Raw genomic sequence first — 25,288 nt, forward strand, 5'->3', positions numbered from 1 at the left:
GTTTGTCTGGAGAAGGGATTGGGGAAGCCTTTCAAACAAAGGCAGCAACACGATAAGGTACCAGTAGTGCTGAGGTAACAGGAGAAAAGCCAGTGACGTGGAGACGTGGGGAGAATGGGGAGTTCCAGGAGGTGAGGCAGGAGCCCAGGACAGAAGCCAGATGATGAAAAGTCTCGTGGCACACATTCAGGACCTTGGACTTTATCCTAAGAGCAATATGAAGAGTTTCAGGCAGTGACATGATCACAACTCTCAATTCACGAATCTCTTCAATAAGCACACAAGCAAGCACTTAAATCTGAGCACTCTGAAACTGACTGGGCTTCAGAAAGGACTGGAAAATTTCAGCATGTGGGGAAGAGGGAAGTATAAAGAACTAGCCACGTTCACTGAGGGTATATCAGAGGCGCCACATTAGAACAGGCAACAGCAAACAGATGGGCTTCTTGGTTTCTGAAGAGGCCGCGATCCAGCTACAGAAAGGCAAGGAACACCCGTGGAAAAACTTAGAGGAAACTGAGAAATCACAGATGAACAAATCTGTCTGTCTCTTTCCTGTTTTGAGGCCATCACCGCCCCACAAGGCCCTTCCTGGTCGGGCAAGACCGACTTTTGCTGGCTCTTCCTCCTTCAGGCCACCCCTGGTGCTCTGGGCTCCAGCAGTAAGAGACCAGCTCAGGCCCGCCACGCACAGAAGTGTGCCTCCTCCACGCCTCGCAGGAGCCACCTGTCATTCTATCTCTCGCTCCGTCCTCATGGTGTCTCCTGACGAACTGCTGGTCTTTTGCCCAGAACCCAGCACTAGGGCATGACACCTGGTCAGTGCCCAAAAAATATTTGCTGGATTAATATTAGAGAGTGTGCTAAGGTGTCACTTTATCATACCTTTCTAGCAGACATTCACGCAGTGTCTACTTTGTGCACGGTGTCGAGACCTCTTCATGCAATCTCACTTAACCTTCAATCTCAGAAGGCAGGTATCACTATTCCCAGTTTGCAGACAAGGAAACTAAGGCTCAGGAGGATACAGTGACTTGCTTAGGATTCCGCTCCCTTTGCAACGGGGACACACGCTTCTGTTCCTCTCCTGAGCCCACGGTCCGATGAATTAACGCTTTTGCTTAACTTCTCCCTGAAGGCTTCCTTGCGACTCCCAGCTTCTGCGAAATAAGCCTCAGGGCTCCTAAAGTATTTTGTGTCAACATGTATCCAGAACTATCCGACCCGATGCCTTCCCAAGCGCACTGTGAAAGCCTCAGATGGGACTTCTTTATCATCAGTGCTGAGTATGGTGTGTGGCACATGATATGGGCACAGGTTAATATTCGTTCAAGAACGAACGGATGGACGAATCAACCCAAAGGCGATCTAATGCAAATCCTAAATTCGTCCTTCAAGGAGCTCATCAAGAAAACGCAGTGCGCACAAATCCTGACAGATGAATTGAAAAAAACGCTCATTCGTGTCAACAAGAATCCAACGCCACTTATCCTTTCCACTGCTTCCACCCATCACGATGTTCCTTGACGTACTGGTTCCTCTGGCAAATGGACAATCTGGTTTATTTTCAGAATTAGAGATACCAACATTGTACCGTTATGTAAAGGGAGAAAAGGGAGTCATGAAGACATTTGTATGACTACACATGAGTCATGGGTCCATGCACAAGCTGAGAGGACACAAAGTTGAGGAGCAAGCAGAAAAGGGAATTATTCACTGCCACCTGATTTTCCCTCAGAAGTATTGAAAGGCTACTCTTGGTTTAAAAAATAAGGGAGATGAGCGATATTGCTTTTTAAACTTGGAATATATCCCATAGAAATACTTAACGCAGACATCCAAAAGCTGAAATATCCCAAACCAACCACAGCTCAGAAGTTGGAATCTCCCTGACAAGATTACTATACTAGAAACAACATGTTTATTGGCTCATAAAAGACATGCCACCTAACAATTCATAACAGGGGGCCTGAAGGAAATAACTCACCCATTGCGAAGTCAATGTTCAAATCAATATCCCTTGGGGAGAAAAATATTGCTCATTGATGGAGATTGATTTTTCTTTTTCTTAAGAAACTCTCGAGGGGTAAACATCTTTTTCATAGTGAGTGTAACTAAACGTGCCAATGTCAAGGTCTACATTTCCCTATCCTCATTAGTATGATACTCACAAATTATTAGTGTAATTATAAATGCCTTTCAACCTGTTGAAAAATAGATTCCAGTTTCATTTTTTAAAATCTCATTTTAATATCCAAGCAACATGACCACACAGACAGCATGATGTATGTCCTCTGCTTTACTTACCAGCACTCTTATAGGTGAGATACTTTTTGCTATTTTAAAACAATCAAAAGTTAACATAAAGCCCAAGAAAACTGGATCTCAGGTTTACCTAGATCCCAGGTTTACCTACAAATTTAATGACTAGTTTAAAAAAAAAAATTCTCACTGTTTTTCTTCTTATCTTGCCCATTCCCACTTGTATCCCCAAATGATTGTCGTAACATTGAATCTAACCACTTACCACCTTGATGAAAGCAAGAAGTTTTAATGGGCAAAGAGAAAAAGACGGCTGGCCCTAACTGGTTTTATATTTAACATGTTGTTTCAGGCCGATGAATCTTCTAGACTTATGTATAAGGCTGTGGTAGATTATGTTGTTTAATTCTTAGATTGTCTTCTTAGGCCAAATGTGTGACCAAAAGAAAGCTTGCCTTCTGCCCTTTTGAAACTCACAAGTTGCATAAGAAAGGACAGATGGATGATTTGGGGAAAAAAGAAATGTCATTCAATTAATGTTTGTTGAAAAGGGTGTCACAGATCATTGGCGGAACTTCCACTCATTGGCAATTCCCCCAAGCAGCCAAAGATTAATTGAGCACCCAGACTACTGAGTTCTATTAGGAGAGGAGAACAATGTGTTGGTGATCACAGAGGCTGAGCTGTGGAACCAACAGAAGTGTAAATGGATGAACCATCTTTGACATGAAGGAATAACACCCTTGTGATACCTTCGTAGACAAACGTTCAATTTTTGTTGTTTTTCTCCCAGAATGGAGATGGAACCACATCAAGCCACACTCTTGCACCCCACTCCCCCTGTGTCTAAAAGAACCTGTTTTTCAAATGGCTTGAGTAGACAAAATTAGGGGAAAAGTTCATAGACTGGCATCCTGTGGTGACCCACAGCTTGATCTTAGGAAAAATTCAAACCACGCTTAATATACTGATTTTTCTCATCTAATAGTATAACTACAAGCACATATCATAATGCACTAAATGCTGTACAGAACAACAAAGCAAAGCAAAACCAAAAAATTGAAATTAGAACCATTTAAGAATTAAGCCCCTCTTACTAAAAATTTGCTTCCGTAGGAAGTGAAATGAACCTGGCCTGCCAGAAGCACCAAAATCAGTATTTATTTGTTGTTTAATTTTCTACTTATTTAAAATTTGAAAATTATTCTCATGCTTTGGTAGGGCTATGTGGCTGCTTATCACTTAAAGGGCATCTCTGCTTTTACCACAAATTGAAGACACACTGACCTTGAGAGACAAGGAACAGAAATATCTATAGGCACTGGGAAGAAACTACAATGATGGGAAAAGCAGGGAAAAAAAAGATACAGTCCTCTAGGAAGACTAAGGGAGTAACGATCAGAACACATCTGGGATTTGGTTCAAACTGACCTGAAACCAGAATGGATCTCCAAGCTGTTCTGTCTGACACACGTGCACGCGCACACACACACACACACACACACACACACACACACACACACATTTCCCAAAGTGAAAGCTGCAGATGTTATCCAAAGGAATGAGCCCAAGAAAAGATTTCACTGGCAGGTGCCGGCATCATTTCACCCCTCTCATGGGGATCCACGAGTGGGGTCTATCGGAAGGTTCTACCTAAGCATCCCACTAAAGCAGGGATCTGAAGGTGTCAGCAGGATTTGGCCGACTGGCCCATTCATGGAACTTCGGTTAATTATTGACTGATTAGGGATTTACCTTATCTTTCCATCGGGAGCTGGCTCAAGACTTAACGGTAAGCAATTTAGAGCCAGGGCGAACCTACCCACGTGTTTTGTTTTTTCTTTTAAATTCTCCTTTGGGTCACTTTAGCTTGTCTTTCCCTACAATTCACGTTCAGGTCAGAACGGCCAGTTGGTACGGCACTGGGGAGTCCGCAAAAGGACTGGAAATGAGAGGAGTCTGGTTTATGGTGAGGAGTGTCCAGAGGCAAAGGCCCAGAGGACCTGTAGCCTTTTGCAAGACTTTACTTATTGGTCCAGGTTCCCCCTGCCTCCCCCCGCCCCCCCCCCCACACACACACCCATTAAGTCCCTGGGAGAAAAGCCATGACTTTTTGTCTCTAAAAGTGATTGGGATGCTCTGCTCCTGGATGAGAAGGAGCAGTCCCCCCCCCACCCGACCCCCCTCCTACTCTGCAAGGCAGCCTCTCTGCCGAAGGCCTCTTGGCAAAGCCAGGGAATCAGCCCAGGCAGCTGAGACCCAGCTGCCCCAGATAAGAGGTGGCCCGTGTTAATGTACAGGCTTCCTCTGCACCTCAGCAGGGCCTTCCTTTTCTAAACAGTCTCCCTTTAATGTTGGCGAATGTTGTTTTTCCATTGACTCAACATCTCGCCTCTGGTGGTAAGCCAGTGGGGAAAGTTGGAGCGGGGGAGGGAGGAGGAACGGGGGAGAGGGTGATGCCAAAGCAAGAGGGAGAGGGACTGTCAGCGACATTTCCAAACAAGCCAGACACCTGCTTTGGAAAGACAGTGACCGAGCCTAAAATTCTTGCCTTCCTCTTGATTGAGATCGGCCTTTTGTTCCCTGCCTGTCTGTGATGGGCCCTGGGGCTTCCCGGTCCCCAGGACACTGCCCACTTCAGCTGCAGTCACTGCTATAACATGGACACCACTGGGAGGGATTCACAACTTTTCTCGAGGAATGTAACAGTCTTAGCGGAAGGAAAGAAACACTAAGAGAGTTACCAGGGAGGTGACTGAGGAGGGAAAAGAAATTCTAAGGAAGAAATGAAAGAGAAGATGCAAAGAAAGCAGGTGATAGGAAGGAAATTAGGAAAGACAAGAGGAGAAAGGGAAAGTGAGGGGAAAAAAAAAAAAAACCAGAAGCACGGAAATGAAAGTCAAACAGGAAAGAATAGAAGGTGCAAACAAAAAAGGAAAAGGAGAAAGGGGAGAGGAGAAGGTCGAAACATCTGAAATGAGAGTGTTCCCCCAGAAACTCAGGTTTTCAAGCCACAGGACAGAAGCTGGGTTGGGGATGGAGAGCAGTCCCCTCCGGGGCTTCTCTGGGCAACTCGAGGTCAAAGGGCATCTTCAAAACCAAATCTTGATTAGAGCCAGCTAAATGTTTTGACTTGAAGGAGACACGAAGGATTAAAAAGCAAAATAGAGCAGCATGGGTAAGAAAGAAACAGGAAAAGAAAGAAAATTAAAAAAAAAAAACCTCACGGGAGACACAAAGGGAAGGATAGAAAACACTTCTGAATCAGCTAGTCATCTACTAACAGGCTGCAAAGATTTCCAATGACAAGTTGTCACATTAGTTTAGTGAAACTGAAGCAGTACTTATCCCCTTTCCTGTGCTTAATCTCTCCCTGCGTGCCACAAAAACATGCTACCACGTTTAATAGGATTAGTTTCGTTCACTTTCTCCCCCCACCCCTTTTATTTTTTACAATTCTATTTTCAGCAATACAGGGATCCTTGAATTCATCGACTTCCTGCAGCGCACAGCAAAACCTGGCATGCATGGTTTTTTACCCTTTTAAAGACTCTATTTGAATCTGAAGAATGTAATTTGACTATTTTGTACCTCTTCTCCCCAATGAATTACTTTCTCCTCCTGGAAATCTCCAGAGCTTAGAGGGTGGGGGAGGGGTCGCCGGTGGTAGAAGGGTCCAGACAGAACCCGGGCTAGGAAAGAGGCTGAAGGAGCCCAATCTTGCAGAGGTTACGTGCCCTGGGAGAGACTGTTCTGGTTGTGACCGCAGGCAGACCGGGCGTCTGCTACTTACAGGTTCTGTGGCCTTGAGCAAGTGGTGAAAGCTTCCACAGTCTCAGTTTACTCATCCATACAGTGGGGATCATTCCTATCGGGGCTGCTGAGACAACTACACTTAACAGACTTTGTTTCTTCACTTCTGAGATTCCTGTTTTCTCATATTTTATTATGTTCCTGAAATCAGTATGTTTTACCACCTATTGTGCATTTAAGGTCACCGTGTTTTCCTTCTCTCTCATCTTTACGTTGTCAGTGCGTCTTCTAATCCATGGCATTTTAGAATTAAGAAAATGGCAGTGCTGGGTATAAAGCATCTGGCACAGTTATGACACACTAGAAGTGCTCAATAAATGCCGACCTGCCTATCATCGTTTCTCACTTCGTCTGTTTGCCTCCTTCTGAAGTCTCACAGAAAGACCACTGGGATACCGAGAGGATTACGTGTGGACGCGTTTGCCCCTCATCCAGATTCTTCTAGGCTTGTGTTCCTAATTGAAGTTTCAGAGGCTCAACTAAATCCCACACATGATAATTATCTCCCCATGTTGGCTAAGACCCCAAATGCTCCAGTACACTCGGCTCCCTCAACAGGGTCACCAACTGCCATTCTTAGCCATGTCTTGCAAACGTTAGCTCTCTGTTGAATTGTGTCATTCCCTTCTCTTTGAGTCCACTTTGGGTTATGGGCCCTCTCTTGCCCTCTGCCTGCTACCCGCCCTCCCTGCCCCAGGCACCACTAGCAGAAGATTAGCATGGAGGAGATGAAGGGGTGAAGGCATCTTATCTGGGAGGGAAAGAAGAGTGTCCAGGGAGACCTGGGGCTCAGAAGCAACCCTGGGCCTAGAGTGGGGATGGAGGCACTTCGGGGGATGTCCTGCTGGGGGGGGGGGGGGGGCGGGCAGGGCTTGAGGTAAGAGAGGGGAGCAGGGTGCAGGCCTGCCTGTGGGGGGGGGCATCCCCAGCGGGAGACCCCCCCCATGCCCCACCCAGTGAGGCCGGGCCTCACAGGGCGTCCTAGGCCTTCGGGTCAAGCTGGGACTAGTAAGCCAGCCAGTGGCTTCCTGTCTCAGCGAGACTGGTGAGGGCGTGAGGAAACTTAGTTGCTGTGCCCTTCATCCAGGCTTCAGCAAAGGCCACATGTCGCCTCAGGACCTTTTCTCCTGACTCCCTTTCAGTCCTCCAACCACACTCCCACGTGCCACTTAGCCCCCAGCAAGCCACCTGGTGGGGGAACTGGTGCTCCTCCCCTACCTTTCCGGTCACTCCTAGTACACCCAGTGGCTCTCCCCCTAACTCTGCCACCTTGTCGACCTCCACCTATACTCTTTCCTCACCCCCACCCACTCCCCTCCCACCCCCACAGACACTGTCCCCCTACCCATCCCTGGCCCCTCCAAACTCTGTCCCCCCACACATACTCTTTCCCCCCTCAGCCTCTGCCCCCATCTCCCCACCACCATCTCAAGTGTAGGCCAAAGTGCTGTTTGTACCATGAGGGCCTTTGGGAGTGAAAGGTCAGTCGGTGTCACCTGTCTCCCTACAGCTTGGCCCCAGATGCAGGTTTCTCTGGAGTTGTCTTGGGGATCTCTCTTTCGTCCCCTAGAGGCATCTCCCCCAGGTACAGAGAGTAACCAGAAAGCAGGAGTCTTCCATACTTGCCCACAGATATCCACAAACCTTAGGGGGGACAGGCCTCTAGGGGTGATGCATGAGCTCTCCCTCATTCAGGGAATATCTCCTCCCAACCCATGGGTTCATTCACCAGGGATCGGGCCCACGGATGCCCCAAGCTGGCAATCTCTCCCTTATCTTGCTCCATGAAACACCCTGATTACATATCTCAAGCTTTCGGAGGGTCCCAGCGAATACCTTTTTTGGGATGAGTAATTAGCTAGTCAGCCGTCTCCGGTTCTAAAATTGTCAGCCTTCTCGATGTTTCTCTGCTAGTTCAGCCCATTCCATTTCTCTGGCTTTCTTCCCCTCACACAACTGCAGAGTCACAGCCAGGGATAGCACCTTCCTGCCTATCTTTCTTTGCCTTCTCACAGCTGCCTTTGGCTGGGTTCGCTTTTAATTATGTCGGGGCGTGCCTGTGTTCATTGGTTCACTGGAACAGAATTTTATGAAGCGTTGTAGTTTACATAGATTTGGGGAAGTTGTCCATTCAGACATGTAAAAGCAAACGATAGGTGATACACATTTGTTTTAGTTTTACCTGGGAATGTTGACCTTTTTTTCCTCCTTGTTGTTCCCTTCTTGAATAGAACTTTTTGTCCTGCGGGTTTCACTGGTCTGATGGGCAGCTTCTGTAGGAAAGGTTTGCCATCTATAAAGCAGGGAAGGTGAAAGGAAAAAAAGAGAAAGAAAGAAGAAAGAAAGAAAGAAAGAAAGAAAGAAAGAAAGAAAGAAAGAAAGGGAAAAGCAGACCTCAGATCAGTAAATGATTCCTGTCTGCCTGGAAGGACCGTTCTATAGGTGCAAGAGCCCAGAGCCTAGCTTCCAAATGTGCACCAAGTCTATGGTTTATGGCCTTAAAGGTGTGCACATAAGGGCCCAGTGGAGCAGCTATGCATAGGCTGAAATGTGCACACATGAACATATCAAAGGGCAAGCTTAGGTGAAGTTAGTTTCACCGAAATCTTTGGGAGAAAGGGTTCTGCATAAAAGGCGTAGGGATCCCGTGCAACTGTACAGAGCACACATTTGTAGACAAAATAGGCTCATTGAGCACCAATCACATGCTGAACAATTTTACTTGCATAACACTCTCTACAACTCATAAGTTGGATATTACCCCCACTTAACAGATAAAAAGAACTGAGGCTCACATAGATTAAGTAACACACCTAAGGTCACTGATCAGTAACTGAACAGTAATTGGAAACACAGCATGACCCCTAGAGGCCCAGGTCCTCCCACTGATTTCCCTTGCTGGGGTGGGCCCAGAAATCTTTGTTTTTTAAAAGCTCCCTTGGTGACTCCTGATTATGGGCCACTCTTGGGAACCACTGCTCCACATCAAACCATCCCGCTATCCCTGTTACCAGCCTTGCCTCCGAGCGAGCGGCCTTCTCCACGTTGGATAAAACATTTAAAACATATTTAAATAGCAATTTCGAAAAACTATGCAGCATATGGATTTTCCTTTTGATCTCAAAATGATGACAAACAGACACTTAGATACTTCATAAAAGAAATATCACCAGAAAAAATTATAGAAATCTGGCTTTCAACTCTGTCTTGCTCTAATTTAAACAAAATGCAACTTTCCAGAGTCGCGCTCTCTCCCCCCAAATAAATCCAAACTGGGAGCTTCCTTCGCTTTTCCCCCTGTGCCAGGCTTACACCTATTTATCTCGAATCCGCTCCTGAATAAAAGCCTAGCAAGATGGACAGGAGGGGTAATTTAAGTCCTATCACCCCAAATCACCAAAAATCGAGCACCTCCTCGTAATTCACACCCTGGACTTGAAACACCAAAGAAAGGAGAAGCTGGGGGTAACGGCCAAATGTCCTTAATTGACAACAGAAAGGGGGTGGACAGGAGGGGAGGCTTCTTCCATCCTTTCAAAGGCCCCCGCCCCTCCTTGGGTCCCCGGGGAGGCCCCCGTCGCCCAGGTGGAGCGCGTCCCGGGTGCAGGCGCGCCGCCGCCGGAACGGCCCCCGCAGCAACAGGCGGGCGGTGGCGGAGCGGGGACGTGGGGGGGGGGGGGGAGGGCCGGGGGGATGCGCCGCGGGGCCGCGGGGCCCGGGCGGCGTCGGATGTTCGCTGCCCCGCGCAGCCCGGGGAGCAGGTGGCTGCCCTCTGCGCCCGGCGTGCGCCCCGCGCGGGCCAGCCGAGAGGGGCTCCGGCCCCGGCGGCGGCTCGGGAGGAGGCGGGGGCCGCAGAGCCCGGGCGGGGCGAGCGGGACCCCCGGGGGCCGCGCGGGCGGCAGGGGCGTGCCCTCCGCTCGGAGCTCTCGGCCGCTGCCGCCGCCGCCGCCGCCGCCGCCGCACCTCGCGCTCCGGGTCTCTGGGCCGAGAGGCCGCGACACCTAGCGCGGGGCCGCGGCGAAAAAGGAAGGGCCGGGAGGGAGGAGGGGACCGGGAGGTAGCCGCCGGCCAGGCAGCCTCGCTCGCGCCGGGTGCCAGGAGAGGCGACTCCCAGCCTTCCCTCCCAACGCGAAACTTTTCCAGCCCACTGAGGCGTGTTCCTCACGGGTTTCGGCGGCCGGAGTCGCCGTCAGGGAGAGGCTCGGCAAACAAACGCGCCCCCCGACCCACGGGCGGAGGTACACAGGCACACGGGGAGGGACCGGGCCTCGGGGGAGGTGGCTGGGACCGTGAAGGCAGCAGGCGGCCACACAGCCGAAAGGGGCTCCCCGCGTGCGAGAAGCAGTGCTTGAAAACCTGCAGAAGCTCGGGAGCCTAGCGGTGCCCGGAGGCTTTGCGTAACTTTGCCCACTGCGCCCCCGCGTGCAGAGGCGTCCCCTCGCACTCACACCCTCACCCCACCCCGCTCCCCCTCAGCCGCGGCCCGAGCCTGCCTTTGTATTTCAGTGACTGGGAAAGATCTGCTAATACTGAGCCAAAGAAGGAGGGATGTAAATTGCGAACATTCCACTCCCGGGTACCACCCCCCCCCCCCCCCAATACCGAGGGACGGCGTCCGGTTCTCCCCAAAGCGTTCCCTCCGCTTCCCTCTGCCCTTGGGTCTCCAGCTTCTTTACTGTGGACTGAAGAAGGTAAAGCACACCCCGATCGATGCGAATGTTTTTCTGAAACCACGACCTCTCTAAACCCTGGCCCCCAAAGAACCGGGTGGGGGTTGGAGGGGAAAGCACGTTATTTCGGGGGACAGCAGCACCCCTCGCAAGGCGCGCGCGCGGCCTGGCGGGCGCCTCGCCGGCTTCAGCGCGGCTGGGCGGAGTGGCTGGATTATGTAAGTAACAGCCCTCCATGTGCTCACCACCATCTGTTAATATCTTGATATTGGAAAGTTCGGTGCCTGAGGCAAAGCCAGGGCTGGCGCAGAGCGCCCTCCCTACTCCTTTCTACTGCAGGGCTGGGAAAGCACCTCCCTTCGATTGTTTTCGCCCACTTCCCTAAAATCGAGTAGTAGTGTGCCCCTTCAAGTCACTGACAACCAACCCCGCTCCCCGCAGGTGTGTGTTTGTGGACGAAGGATGATTTTCAGGTCACCTTACTGCAATGAATCCTTTCGATAAATTTATATTTTTATGACCCTTCTAGTTTCCTTTAGGCACTGTGGTGGGCTCTTATTTGGGATGGAAGCTTTATTATTTAAAACAAAATTTTTTTTTTTTTTTTTTTTTTTTTTTTTTTTTTTTTTTTTTACTTTTTCCGCCAGCACTCCGGCCCCAAATTCTTGTAAGGGTTATATTTCAACTTCTTTGGAGCGCTTCGCCTCTGTTTACTTTGAAAGCCGTTGGTTAAACAAACATCACTCGGGAGGCTTCTAAGCAGTGGGGTTCCCAGGAGAGAAACGCTGCAGCTGCTACTTGCTACTGATCTTGTGGCATTTCACTTTCCCCCCCATTCAGAACAGATCCAGGTTGAGCTTGGCGTCGCACTGGGCACCGGGGCTAGGGGGGGTGGGGTAGGAGAGAATGGCGGTCAGTCTGCTTTTAGACTGCCGGAAGCAGGCCGGCCTGCACCCTGGAGTTGGTTTTTCTTTCTTTCTCTTCCCTTCTTCAGGGTGGTGCTGGTGGTGCTGGATAGTGGATGCTTTTGTGTGCGTGTCCGTCCAGGCAGGGATCTTTAGCATCTTTCTTCCGAAATCCACGCCCACGTTTGCCTCTCTCCTGGATCTGGCTGAAGTTCCCAGAATTGGTTTGTTTAGGATCTGACGGTGGTTCATCGTAAGGTTTTAAATTACTTATATGCAATCTTCCCTTCCTAGCTTCATCTGAGGGCTTTAAGAACCGGGAAGGGGGGGCGGAAACACACCGAGGAAAGGTCAAGGCAAAGTGCGTTTAACCCAGGACCAGATGCACAGGTGACGACTGCAGGAGTTTGACTAAGAACTCGCAGCAGATCCCCCTTCCCATAAATAAGTAAATGCAGTCTGCATGGATGAGGTTTGTTGGAAAAGCGGTCAGAACTTGTGTTAACTTTTAAGTTACTGGGGTTGTGTTTCCAATGGACAGAGGAAGGAGTTGACCCTAGGCTTGGCCGCTGGTTTCAGAGATGGAGCCAGTATCTAGGCGACTTCTCGTCTCCGACCTGACTGATCACTTCTTCCCTATCAGAAAACAAACCGGGAGTCGCCCGAGATAGGGGGCTCGGGCCTCACGCCTTGCTCTAGAGCGTCCCAAGACCTGGGAGAGCGCCGCAGCTTGGGCAAGAGAGGTTACCAGGAGCCCGGCCTGTAGGGCGCCCCGACAGCAGGGGACAGGACAGGGCTCCGCGTACGTAGCTCACGGAGCTGGGCTTCGGACCGAGCTCGCTTGCCCAGCGTCGCGCGCGCTCCTGTTTCAACCAGTTCTTGCGCCCTAATGCGGGCTGCGAACTGCCGCGGCGGAGCGTGGCGAGCTGCGAGCCTCCGCTGCGTTGGCTGGGAGTGGGGGAGCTTCCTTGTCTGCCAGACGGCTTTACCCCGACTTGCACTCAGGCCTGCCTTCCCCCCCCCCCCCCCGAGGGTGACAGAAGGCTTACTGGGGTTCGCGAGGAACTTTTCCTGCCGCCAGTTCCCGGGCGTAGAGTGTGCAAAATGTGCAAACCGAGCGCTAGGTGTAACTAACATAACTTGTGGGCTGAAGTTCAAGCCATTTCCTTGCAGATTCTGAATCTTTTCTCTCCCTCTCGGCTTCCTTTCTTCCCCCCTTCTCCCCCTCCTCCTTCCCTGCTCTCTCCTTCCTTTTTTGTAAATGTCAAACTGAGCAGATGGTTTTAAGGTGTGGAGGGCATATATCCTCTACTCCTACCAGTTTATTTGTGGGCTGGCGCTAACATATGTACAAACTGGGATACTTAAAGAAAATAATAGGACGGAAAGGCAGAAAGGAAGTAGCCTCGATCCATTCACAGAACCCAAATTTCCCGGCTCAATACACCCGCTTACCTCGAAAGGACCCAACCAATAGAAGCATTATTCCACCCTGCATCTAATGGGCATGCTGATAGATTATTTCTGTCCCCAGCCTAAATTGTCACATCTCGATTAAAACACTTGATACAATAGCCGATCACTGGGAGTGCGGGTGATGTGTTTGCCCGCATCTGTGTCGTTTCCGAAATGGTGTGGAGGGAGGATCTGGGGGCGGCGGAAAGAGAGAAGTGAAGGCTGGGGGATGCTCAAGCAAGCCTCTTTTCTTACCCTCGACACCTACCCTGGCCGGCTTGATTATTTCTTCTTCTTCTTCTTCTTCTTCTTCTTCTTCTTCTTCTTCTTCTTCTTCTTCTTCTTCTTCCTCTTCTTCTTCTCAATGTTTGAATCCTGTGCCAAAAGTTTCCTACAGAGTATAGTCTCAGGCGTGTTACCATCTCTATTCTTATTCAAAGAGAAGACTTCTTCACAGTGATGAATTTGAGACTGAAATTGTAAACGTCCTAGGAAAGGGGTATATGTGCATGGCAGAAGATGGTGGTGGTTGTCTGTCAGTGTACTGGTAACACGCCCCATAAACACTGTTGTCCCAACCAACGTCTGCTTGACAGTTGTCCCAAACCTTTGATCTGCTTGAACTTGAGGAACGTACAAAAAATACTTGCTCCCATCCTACCTAAAAACTGAGTGTCTAATCGACTAGGTACGAGTATTTCTGCTTCTCAGCCCTTGTAAGTCCTGGCTTTTATAGGATCTTTAGGTCATAAACGCGGTTGCTTTATTAAAAGCCGTTTACTGTGCCCGGTGAAAGACACGTTCTGGCTGCGGCTGGAAATGCCCTTTCGCATTTGTAACTTGCAAACCTCCAAGGAGCTCTTTAAGAGCCACGTTATCTAAAGAAATCTCCCTGGTTATTTTTCCTCCAAGAGATGTCTAACCAAAGTGCATTTTCTATAGCTTTACGTTGAAGCCCGAAATGTAAACGTTTGAAATTTCTTACTTAATAAACTTTAAAGTTGGCTACCCAGGAGCCAAAATTGTGTACTCCAGTATGAAACCTCTCTCTTTGGTCATCGTGGGGTGAGTGAGTTAGTGAGGGATAATTGCGAGGTAATGTTTGCAACATTCCCCCCCCCCCCCCAAAAAAAAGGCTGCTGTACCTACAATCCGAAGAACCAAGGGCAGATACTCTTCTTCCTAGTAATTTTGACGGGAGATTAACTGGAACTCAGCCAATGCTGGTCTGCTACCAGATGCAGCGGAGCCCAAGTGAAGCCTCTGGCACGTATTATTTAAATCCCAAACCTACCTGTATTTTATTGTCCACCTTGCCTCTAAAAGCAAGCAAGGGTGACATGTATTCTTGATACTGTCTGTGATCATTTAAAATGTGGAACGACCTGCGAGCTTCCCCACTCCCTCCTCCTATACCACTCCACCCCTAAAACCCCACTTTTTCTCCAGTATACTTTTCCGTGCCTTTCTCCACCCAAGTCTGCTCCAAGCTCGGCCACTCGGTGAACTCGATCAGCTGTATCTGGGAAAGGAAGAGAGGGGGTGGGGGGGGGGGGGGGAAAGGACCTGCGTCCAGGACGAGCGAGTGTGAGCCGAGCGCCGCTCGCGCCGTCGCCCGCTTTGCACAGTGCCCGCAGATGGCTCGCTCCGGCCCCGGCGCGGCGATCCAGTCGCCCCGAAGCGGTGGCAGGGCGGGGGCGGGGGTGGGGGCCGGGGATGGAGGCGGGGGGAGGGGGAGCGCGGGGCCCCTCTCCCCTCCTCTCCTCCCAGCCCCTCACCCCCCACCCCTTTTATATTTTTTTTTTCCTCCCAAGTTCTCTTGCCTCGCTATCCCCCCTTGAATCCGAAGGCGCCTCGCGATTGGGTGCTGGGGCCGGGTACGTCAGTCAGACTGTGACGTGCAGTCTTCCTGTTTCCTTCAGCTGTGTCTTAAAGTAAATCTTGTTGTGGAGCGGAGCCCTCAGCTGAGGGAGCGCTCTGAAATAATACACCATTGCAGCCGGGGAAGCGCAGCGGCGCAAAAGAGCTCTCGCCGGGCCGCCCGCTCCCTCTCCGCTCGGCTCCTCTCCGCGGCTCCTCTCTTCTTCCCTCCTTCCTCTCCTCTCTTCTCTCCGCTCCTCCCTGCCCTCCTCTGCCTCGTCTTCTTCCCTCTCCTCTCCTCTCCTCTCCCCTCCCACCCTTCCCACCGTCCCCTCTCCCTCGCCCGCTCGCCCCGCTCGCCCCGCTCGCTCGCTCGCTCGCTCGCGCGCACTCACCGGCCCCGGTCCAATTATCACATTCATCACCCGCAAGACACCGCCGCGTGTGTGCGCGCGCGTGTTCTCCTCTCCCTGCCGGCAAAACCACGCTCGGTCCCACTGCCCTCTGCACCGCGTAAGTATCCTCTCCCCCTCGCCAGTCCCCTCCCCTTTTCCAGAATCACTTGTCCTGGCTTGTTCTTGAATGGGAAGAAAAGAAAAGAGACTCCCATTACTCATGCCCGTGTAAACATTTTTTTTTTCCAGGAGAAAATGGTGTTATTTAAATGAATCATAATAAAATAGGCTCTAAACAGTTTGTAAGCAGGAGCCTCCGTGGAACTCAGCGCTCCGCTCCTCCCAGTTCCTAAGAGTAAGTGATCCGCTTGGCTTTTATTTCTTTCTCTTTCCTGCTGGTGGCTGGGGTGGTGGTGGCGATGGGGGGGGGGGGGCGGGCGGGCGGCGGGGGAGGCTGATACTGCTGGACTTGTCGCTGATCTTGTCACCTTTTGTGTACTGTTCCTGGGCTGTGAGGAGGCGTTTGCTTCCCTTCCTTCTTTTTCTTGCCCTCTCTTCTCGGGAGAGAGGACCGCGAGGGGGACCGGGTCGCTTTTTGTTCGCCAGGATCCCCGCTTTCCGCCAAGCCCCATCCTTCCCGTCTCTCCCGGCTAAAACTCCTGGGCCAGCCCCCACGTCCTTTCTCTTTGTCTTGTTTATTATAGCTGCCTTTCTTCCAGGCTCTTCCAATTTGCTTGTCATTTGCATACCTTTCACTTCTCCTTTTGAACCCCAGCAGAGGGCCGGGGAGCAGGGAGGAGGGGGGAGGGAGGAGGGGGGCGCTCTGTTACTTTACTCGCAAAACGCTGTCGAAGCCGCAATGTTGAAATCGGGGTTGGAGCGGTGGAGAGATGGTCCCGGGAAGGCAGCGCGGCGTCCCTCTCCAGAGCTCCGAGGAACCGGGGCTAGGTCAAGTTGAGTTGGGTAAGGCGGCCGCGGGAGCCTCAGAAGGTCGTGTGGCAGTGGTGGAGGGATGGGGCCTGAGCGTCGCGGGGGGACCGAGTGCTGGCGGTGCGGGTGGGGGTAGGGGATGTTCTTGGGCTGCGGATCTGCGACGCGAGGACTCTCACAGCCCTGGCTGGCAGTGTGTGCGCCGCGGGGCTGCTGGGATCTGGTCTTGTCTGGGTGGTACCTGCAGTTGTGCCCCAGTTCAGCGGACTGGGGAGGGAGGAGAACAGAGGTGAGGGTGATTGTTACCGGGGAGAATGGTGAGGAGGGCGGGAAGAGCTGCTATCTTGGCTGAACACACCAGGAGGGGGACAGGCAGGGGGGCGCTGGGTGTGGGGGAGACTTCACCCAAAGTCCAGTTTAGCAAGTTGTTGGTTCTTCTGGCGTGCTAGCCACTTAACTCCTGCTAAAACTGAACGCCGGTGGAAAGCGTGGTTCGGAGTGGGGGGGCGGGGTAGGGAATGGCGGGAGGGAGGTGAAGGGGGAGTAGCTTTCGAGAGAGACTCACACGTCTCCCGCCACTTCTCAGCTTTTTTCGGAAGTTGAGAGTCCTCCAGGCTGGCAGAGACGAGGAGGAGGAGGAGCGGTTGGGCGATCGTCTTAAATAGCCCAAGGAGGCAGGTTGGAGTGTGAGACTGCTGTTCTTGGCAGTCCAGAACCCTGCTCCGCCTGGGGGAAGGCTGGGAGCTCACCTGCTTGTTTTTATTTTTCCAAGAAGGTCTGTGTTGTCTCCCAGAGCTTATAAAAACAGTGCGAGCACAGGGTGGCCTTCTCTCAAAGTCAAGGCTATAAGTGTCTTCTCTTGTTCTCTCTCTCTCTCTCCCTCCCGCTCTCTCCCCCTCCCTTCCCCCCTCCTTCCCTCCCACCTATAACCTCCCTTACAAAAAAAAATAATAATAATAATAATTTCCTTTCCTAAACTAGGTAGGCAGAAGTCTATTCGTAGAGCGCTGTGCATGGGCAGGGCCTGACAGGTGTGTCGGGTCAAGAAAGACAGGTGCAGATTTCCTCTGTGTCTGTGTGTGTCTGTACAGCTCCAGACCACAATGCACACTCCAGGGTTGCAGAAGTTTATGAATTTATGGGTGCCCTGCTTAATAGGATTCTCCGGGCTAATGGGAACCGGGCTGTTGTCATGCTTTGAGCCCGGCCCTGTGAGTTCTTTGCTTGGGGGTGGGGGATAAGTTGGTATGTGTTTGTTTATTTTCCTTAAGGATGTTGGCAGGCTGCTGCTGAGGCTGTGTCTCAGGCTTCTGCCTGCCAGGCGGCTGAAAGTCCCCCCACTTCAGGCAGCAGGTGGAGAGAGATTGACTTTCCCTCTGCTTCCCTCTATAGTTTCTGCCTATCTCCCAGGTCTGTGGTGCGGAAGGGGGGTGGGCGAGAGCCGTCTTTTGTGTGCCTGTGTGTTTTGGGCGGCCATGGGCGGTGTGTGTAACTGCCAAGAATACCAAAGTCATTTGAAAGTGTTACTGTTGTTAAAGCTTATCTTTTTAGCGTGCCTTCTCTCTGCCCAGAAAGAATAGGTATGTGCATAAACTCTTTCAAGTCCTATGTTAAATACTCTCATAAAGCAGAATGAGCCTGTCATTGTACCAGACATGTGCCAGATGTCCTAGTTATTACTTTGATGGAGAAGGAAAATCTCAAGTACGTGAGAGGTAACTGCGCTTTCTCTGTTTGATGCAAGATGCAGGCAATCAGCTGTGTGAGGAGTTTCTTGCAAGAACTTCTGAGTATTTTCAGAATGAAATGGGCTGTGTGTGGTGAGAAAGGAAAAGCAGAGCATTGGTGTTACCCTGTCCATAGGCTACAACGTGGCCACGTTTATATAATGGTAAAATCGGCGAGGGTAAGGACCGTGGCTTGATGTGTGAGGGAAGCTGTGGAGAATTCAGTGGAAGCACTATATCTGGATTATTCAAGCTTGACCTTTTAAGTTTCTCTTTAAACAGGCTACTTCTTGTGTTACATAGAAATAGGTTAGATGGTGAATGGTTTTATCGGTTGTCTTTGTTGTTTGGGCGACGATCGAGAGTTCATGAAAATGAGATACTGTGTGTCATTTGTCCTTTAGGCTTAAAACCTCAGAGTCCCTCCCTCAATACTTGTCTTGGGTGTTCGCGAAGTTTTTTCACGTCATCTATGGATATGTCCATTTCCTTTATGTTTGATAGAGGTTGTCTGTGCTTGGTACTTACTAGTATGTTTATGTGTCCATTATGCAGAATTCTGCCTAGTTTAATCATCACCTTGTGGGAAGAAAAGTCATGCCTACGTCACATGCATCTTTGTTCTCACTTTATTCATTTCCTAGCATGGTTCCTCTAGAAGTAGCACTTGCAATCTTAAAACGTAAGCCAGCTGCCGGGGTTCTCTTTATCTGTTCAAAGTGCAAATAGGCCTTTTTTTTTTCATGAATTTCTTATATCATTTCAGAGATTGTCTTGCATTTTCAACTGTTGATAGAAGGAATGTTTAGGTTTAGGATTAACAAAATAAATTATAAAATGTGACTGTTTTTCTAGTATAAAGACGGATTGTGCGTGACATATTATTATTGGATTCCAATTAAGTACCTGTATCAACTGAAAAGGACAGATACCTCAGGAATTTCTCAAACCTTATTGCCTAGCGTAGTCTAAAGCTTTCAAAGGACATTTAGAGTATTTGAATTTTCTACAAAAAAGAAAAAAAGTGTGTTTTTTCTTGAGATCGTTTCTTACTCTTTTACTTACTAACGTGGTGAATTATTGGTGCACATGAATGTTTTAGGCATGTCTCAGAAAATATTCTGTGTTCATTTTGCAGGTGAAAAACGTACGGAATTTTTGATAGGTTGGAGGAATTTTAAGTGAAACGGTTATGATATGAGAACTCTGTTATGATAGGAAATTTTAAAACCTGATATGAGATTTGAGGATACAATCTCAGTTAACTGAAGTACGAACTTCTGTCAAGTGGGTTCTTCAAACTAAACATAAAACGCTTTCTTAACCTTACAGCAAGCAGAAACATCCCTGAAGGAAAAGTTGCTAATTAGCAGAAAGGAACTCTTGAATACAGTGAAGAGGGGTTAGGGGGAAGATTTGATGATTTGGTGGCCTTAGGGGAGACTACCTAAATCAAATCATCTGATCTCCCCCACCCCCCTGCCTTGAATTACCGATTTTCAGGTGGATTTAAGATGTTCTTTGTTAGTGATAGTGCATTCGAAATTTCATAACCAGGTTGACCCAAGTAGATTAGAGGCCCATTCAAAGATTGTTTTCCATAAGAAGTAAAGTGTAGGCTTGAGCAATTTCTTCAAATAATTTTACCAACAAAGACAGATAATCTAAGTAATCCAAACAGGAAACCATGCCAACCTTACACTCACCCTGTCTTATAAAAGATTTGTCTAAACTATTTGGATAATTACCATAATGAACACTTCTTTGTCCAGAATCTGGACTCCGGATAGATACGTAAAAGTTGTAATCCCCTCCCCCAAATAACTTCTTTATTCTAGCAGAGCACTTAGCCACTTTCTACTCCAATTCCTTTGAAATTCCTCGCTGAAAGTTCTTTTCTAACATTAAGTCATCAAGTTCCTTAGCATTCTCCATGTTAAGCTACCTGACGTTCTTGAGATAATTCAGGTCTTAATGAATCTTTTGGAGTAGTTAAAATCTGACTCGATTATACCTGGATGTTTGTTCTTACCTTTCTCTGGGAGGAATCTGCTATGTCAAGATAATCACTGTATAAGAATTATTAAAGCAGTTGAGTACTTAGATACCAAATGCTAGCTGTGACAAATTATTTAAGAATAAAAATATTCTGTATGGGTCTTCATGTTAATTGAAGAGGAGTTTACTGGAACAGAATATATGTATCCAAACAGTAATACATTTGGGCTCAAATTCTACATCAGGATTTTTTTGTGCATACTTGCTGATATTACTGTTTCCAAGGGCTGATCAAAAGGTTTCATCTCACCTGTTTAAACTCAAAATGAATGTAAAAATCAAAATACAGTAAGAGTCAATAATAATTGTAGTTGAAACACTATGACTTAGGACATCTGTTGAGAAATAAAGGAATTTTTAAAAATCTTAATGGACAGGATGAGATCAGTGATAAAGTCAGTCCATAGCATTCTCTAAATTCTGAATTAGGAAGCCCATGGAAGCACCTTTAAATGTGTTTTCAAGTGATTTAATTTATATGATAGTCGTTGAACAATGCGTTTTCTTATGTGGTAAATATATTCACGTCTATATCTTGTTTACGAATCAATTTGCTAATCAAGTATTATGTCAGCCAGTTATAATTACTTAATCTTGTCTGTTGCCTCCATGGGTTATGGTCCCAGCGTGCACTACCCCTCTACCTTTATTTTTAAGTTTAGATCTTAGCTATATGGAGAGCTATATTTATTCATGCCTATTAATATAATGTCTGGTCTTGGCAGAATATATACTTTTTCCCATTTGTTTTGTCCTATTTGTTATGTCTCAGCTGGACATTTTACAACAAGACCTAAAAGGATTCCCATATTTTCTTAGCCCAAAACAGAAGCAAATCATTATCTAATCTAAAAATGCTGACTGGTTGACAGGGGATGGAAAAAAATCTGTTTAGGTTCGTGAATTTGAAGGAAGTCACAGGGTATTTGGTTCTTGGAAGACCCACCAAACATGTTTAATTAACACTTACTGTCCACTGCAAATGAGAGTATCATTTCTTTCTGCCTTCGGAAGAGCACAGCCCTCTTCTTGGCTTGGGCACTAGGCAGGGATGCAGCTGTTGATACCTAGGCTATGAGAGGAAGTGCAGTTGACGCAGAGGTAAATGACAGTTGGGAAAGGAAGGATGCCTGCGGATGACCTTGTGCGCATCTCTTACACCAGCCTGTCATTCTGAGCCCCTGTTGCAGAGATGCTTGTCCCCTGGCAAGGATGGGCAGGAGAAAAATCCAGATTGGGGGTTAAGCTGAACAGGGGAAGAAAAAAGACTGCGGAAAGTTTGTTCGATGTTTTGACTAGAGATCCCTGTGCTTTTCAGGTGATATTAAGGAGAAGAGAATTTGCACACAAAAAAAGAAAAGAGGTAAAATTTTAAAACAATGGCAATGAACTCTATTTTGGGGGAAGCTGATACACACACAAAGAGGTCCTCCTTGCAGAGACCTACCCCCAATGTGCAAATCTTTCTGGGCTCCGAAATAACCCATTTCTTTTCTTGTTTGCCTCGGTGTTTTTCTTTTTCTCACCTGATGGCTACACCTGATTTATGGGATCCAATGTGTTAGTGAAATATTTGTCATTGCATTTTTGTATTCCTGAACTCAGTTTTATTATTGATGTCTGAGGGTGCACCATCATTCTGAATTCAATTTTGAACCCAATATTGAAGTTATTAAGATCTGTTTCCATTCCAACTTTGGGAAATTTTATCCTGAGGCATACAAAAAGTATTTTAATTTTAAGCATACAAAAACATATAAAGAAGCATCATATTGCCTGCATGAACAGGCTTTTTAAAAAATGTTGTGTCTTCACATAGAAACCAGGAACAAGGAATGCATGACGAAATCTTTGTTGAGTAAGAAATAAAAATAAAAATAAAAAACCCACACGTTGTCATCTAAGCATTGAGCATTTTCTTGATTTTTACAGGTTATTTCATGCTGAAATTATGCCTATTTGCATGGATAGTCATTCTTTAAAACTAGCCACAGATGCAGTCCTAGGGAGCACGTAGATGTTTTTACAGGTGAACCGAAAGAGATGGGAACCGTTCCAAACACTCTGCACGCTGCCTTTGGCAATAGACCCTGTTATTGTGAAGATGTGCTCTGTTAAGCAAACGTGAAGTTTAATATTAGATAAACCCTGTGTGAAAAAAATATTTTCATTTTCTTCATAAAACGTTAATTGTAAGCAAAAAAGATATGACATCTTACATGCACACAAAATTGGGGGTTAGCATCACTGGGTAATAAGTCACAAAATATGTCAGGTGCCTTGCATAAAATGCAAGGAAGGATATTCTCTTTTAATATTGTGTCCTCAAGAAACAATGGAAGTTCATGTGCAGAGAAGATGTTTCTCTTTCTCATATATTTGACTGATGCTTTTGCATCTTTATTTACTTTCTTTTAGTCTCCCCCCACCTTGAATTTGGCATAAGAAAAAAGATTCACAAAGGATGTGTGTGTTAAAGTTTCTTTAGGCATTTGAAGTATTATTTTGGCAGATTTTAACAGAAGAGAACTAATACTCAAGATACATTTATCCTTGCCTCACTCAGTTTATTGTTCCCCATACTGATTTCTAAAATGTGGCAATTCCTTCCTTTACAGTGAGTCCAACTTTGTGGTCATTTAAGTCATCAAAAGGACATCATGAAAATTCATAAATATTCTCACCCTTACGTTAAGATATAGCAATAGATCGCATTTTCCAATGTGATTTTACTAATAAAAATGCACATCCATGCTAAATAAGCAGACTTGTAAAATGGATATCTGTGCGTTTATTTCAATGTTAAATTGACCATTTGTATCGGAAAGGTGCTGATGGGGGTGTTCTCCCTCCCATTTCAGATATGACAGAAATATTTTAAAATTCAGTAATAAAGGGGGCGTGTTGAGCATTTGCATGTACTTTCGAGTGTTTCTCTAATGGCATTAGAACCAGAATAATTTTAATTCAGAAATGGAATTTTTCGTCCAAATTTCACACAGCCTCAAAATTGAACCTTATATCTTAAGTAGAGACCACTTTCATCTTCTTTTGTAATATGAATCTCAATGCCCAAAATTTAATCAATTGGTTGTCAGAGGCTGTGTTCTTATAATCTACTGTTTCTTCTGAAGATAAACAGTATCATTTTAGGCATTTGTGAAAGAGAATCATATTACTGGTGCTTAAGCAGTTTTTGCTTTTTTTTTTTTTTAATCTTAATCCATCTTAAACCAGTGGAGCAGAAATATTTAAAAATGTTTCATTTCAAGCAGAGTGCATAATAAATTGCAATAATTGTAATGTGCCATAAATCCCAGAGCCTATGCATTTTGCATTTGATTCAGGATTGAGGTCAGGAAATTTGGAGAAATTTAAAGAAAATGATTCATCAGTCCTTTTGTTCTGTTGGCCAGGGTCCCGGGATTCTTGAGCTGTGCCCAGCTGACGAGCTTTTGAAGATGGCACAATAACTGTCCAGTGATGCCTGACCATGACAGCACAGCCCTCTTAAGCCGGCAAACCAAGAGGAGAAGAGTTGACATTGGAGTGAAAAGGACGGTAGGGACAGCATCTGCATTTTTTGCTAAGGCAAGAGCAACGTTTTTTAGTGCCATGAATCCCCAAGGTTCTGAGCAGGATGTTGAGTATTCAGTGGTGCAGCATGCAGATGGGGAAAAGTCAAATGTACTCCGCAAGCTGCTGAAGAGGGCGAACTCGTATGAAGATGCCATGATGCCTTTTCCAGGAGCAACCATAATTTCCCAGCTGTTGAAAAATAACATGAACAAAAATGGTGGCACGGAGCCCAGTTTCCAAGCCAGCGGCCTCTCTAGCACAGGCTCCGAAGTACATCAGGAGGATATATGCAGCAACTCTTCAAGAGACAGCCCCCCAGAGTGTCTTTCCCCTTTTGGCAGGCCTACTATGAGCCAGTTTGATATGGATCGCTTATGTGATGAGCACCTGAGAGCGAAGCGCGCCCGGGTTGAGAATATAATTCGGGGTATGAGCCATTCCCCCAGTGTGGCATTAAGGGGCAATGAAAATGAAAGAGAGATGGCCCCGCAGTCTGTGAGTCCCCGAGAAAGTTACAGAGAAAACAAACGCAAGCAGAAACTGCCCCAGCAGCAGCAACAGAGTTTCCAGCAGCTGGTTTCAGCCCGAAAAGAACAGAAGCGAGAGGAGCGCCGACAGCTGAAGCAGCAGCTGGAGGACATGCAGAAGCAGCTGCGCCAGCTGCAGGAGAAGTTCTACCAAATCTATGACAGCACCGATTCCGAAAATGATGAAGATGGCAACCTGTCTGAAGACAGCATGCGCTCGGAGATGCTGGACGCCCGGGCCCAGGACTCCGTGGGGCGGTCAGACAACGAGATGTGCGAGCTAGACCCAGGACAGTTCATTGACCGGGCCCGGGCCCTGATCCGGGAGCAGGAGCTGGCTGAAAACAAGCCGAAACGAGAAGGCAACAACAAAGAAAGAGATCACGGGCCGAACCCCTTGCAACCCGAAGGCAAGCACTTGGCCGAGACCTTGAAGCAGGAACTGAACACTGCCATGTCGCAAGTGGTGGACACGGTGGTCAAAGTGTTTTCAGCCAAACCCTCCCGCCAGGTTCCTCAGGTCTTCCCGCCTCTCCAGATCCCCCAGGCCAGATTCGCGGTCAACGGGGAGAACCACAATTTCCACACCGCCAACCAGCGCCTGCAGTGCTTTGGCGACGTCATCATTCCGAACCCCCTGGACACCTTCGGCAACGTGCAGATGCCCAGTTCCACAGACCAGACGGAAGCACTGCCCCTGGTTGTCCGCAAAAACTCATCCGACCAGTCCGCCTCCGGCCCCCCGGCCGGCGGCCACCACCAGCCCCTGCACCAGTCGCCTCTCTCTGCCACCGCAGGCTTCACCACGTCTACCTTCCGCCACCCCTTCCCCCTTCCCTTGATGGCCTACCCATTTCAGAGTCCGTTAGGTGCTCCCTCCGGCTCCTTCTCGGGAAAAGACAGAGCCTCTCCTGAATCCTTAGACTTAACTAGGGAGACAACGAGTCTGAGGACGAAGATGTCATCCCACCATCTAAGCCACCATCCTTGTTCACCAGCACACCCACCCAGCACCGCAGAAGGGCTCTCCCTGTCGCTCATCAAGTCCGAGTGTGGCGATCTTCAAGACATGTCCGAAATCTCACCTTATTCGGGAAGTGCAATATC

At 48.1% G+C, this 25,288-nt stretch overlaps 2 protein-coding genes across 25 annotated transcripts in view; one reads left to right on the plus strand and one right to left on the minus strand.

Moving 5' to 3' along the window:
* Positions 1-15,775, minus strand: part of LOC112857673 (uncharacterized) — a 173,552-nt gene extending 157,777 nt beyond the window's left edge. For 6 of the 17 annotated variants that reach the window (XM_086693621.1, XM_086693624.1, XM_086693623.1 and 3 more), the window contains exons 1-2: positions 10,678-13,367; positions 8,258-8,368 (exon numbers count right to left, since the gene is read on the minus strand). In XM_086693621.1, the coding sequence (XP_086549747.1) occupies positions 8,258-8,368; positions 10,678-10,982 (416 nt within the window). In that variant the 5' untranslated portion in view covers positions 10,983-13,367. The other 11 variants (XR_015245947.1, XR_015245946.1, XR_015245949.1 and 8 more) reach the window with 11 other exon arrangements.
* PROX1 (prospero homeobox 1) overlaps positions 14,967-25,288 on the plus strand; it is a 52,886-nt gene continuing 42,564 nt past the window's right edge. The window contains exons 1-3 of one of the 8 annotated variants that reach the window (XM_086693620.1): positions 14,967-15,478; positions 15,610-15,715; positions 23,492-25,283. In XM_086693620.1, the coding sequence (XP_086549746.1) occupies positions 23,559-25,283 (1,725 nt within the window). In that variant the 5' untranslated portion in view covers positions 14,967-15,478; positions 15,610-15,715; positions 23,492-23,558. Of the gene's footprint in view, positions 15,479-15,609; positions 15,716-16,174; positions 16,324-16,556; positions 16,580-16,868; positions 17,066-17,287; positions 17,502-18,798; positions 21,439-23,491; positions 25,284-25,288 lie in introns of those variants that run through there. The other 7 variants (XM_086693613.1, XM_086693619.1, XM_086693614.1 and 4 more) reach the window with 7 other exon arrangements.

This window comes from Puma concolor, chromosome E4 (genome assembly GCF_028749965.1).
Source record: "Puma concolor isolate L17-30 chromosome E4, mPumCon1.1.hap2, whole genome shotgun sequence".
Taxonomy (NCBI): domain Eukaryota; kingdom Metazoa; phylum Chordata; class Mammalia; order Carnivora; family Felidae; genus Puma; species Puma concolor.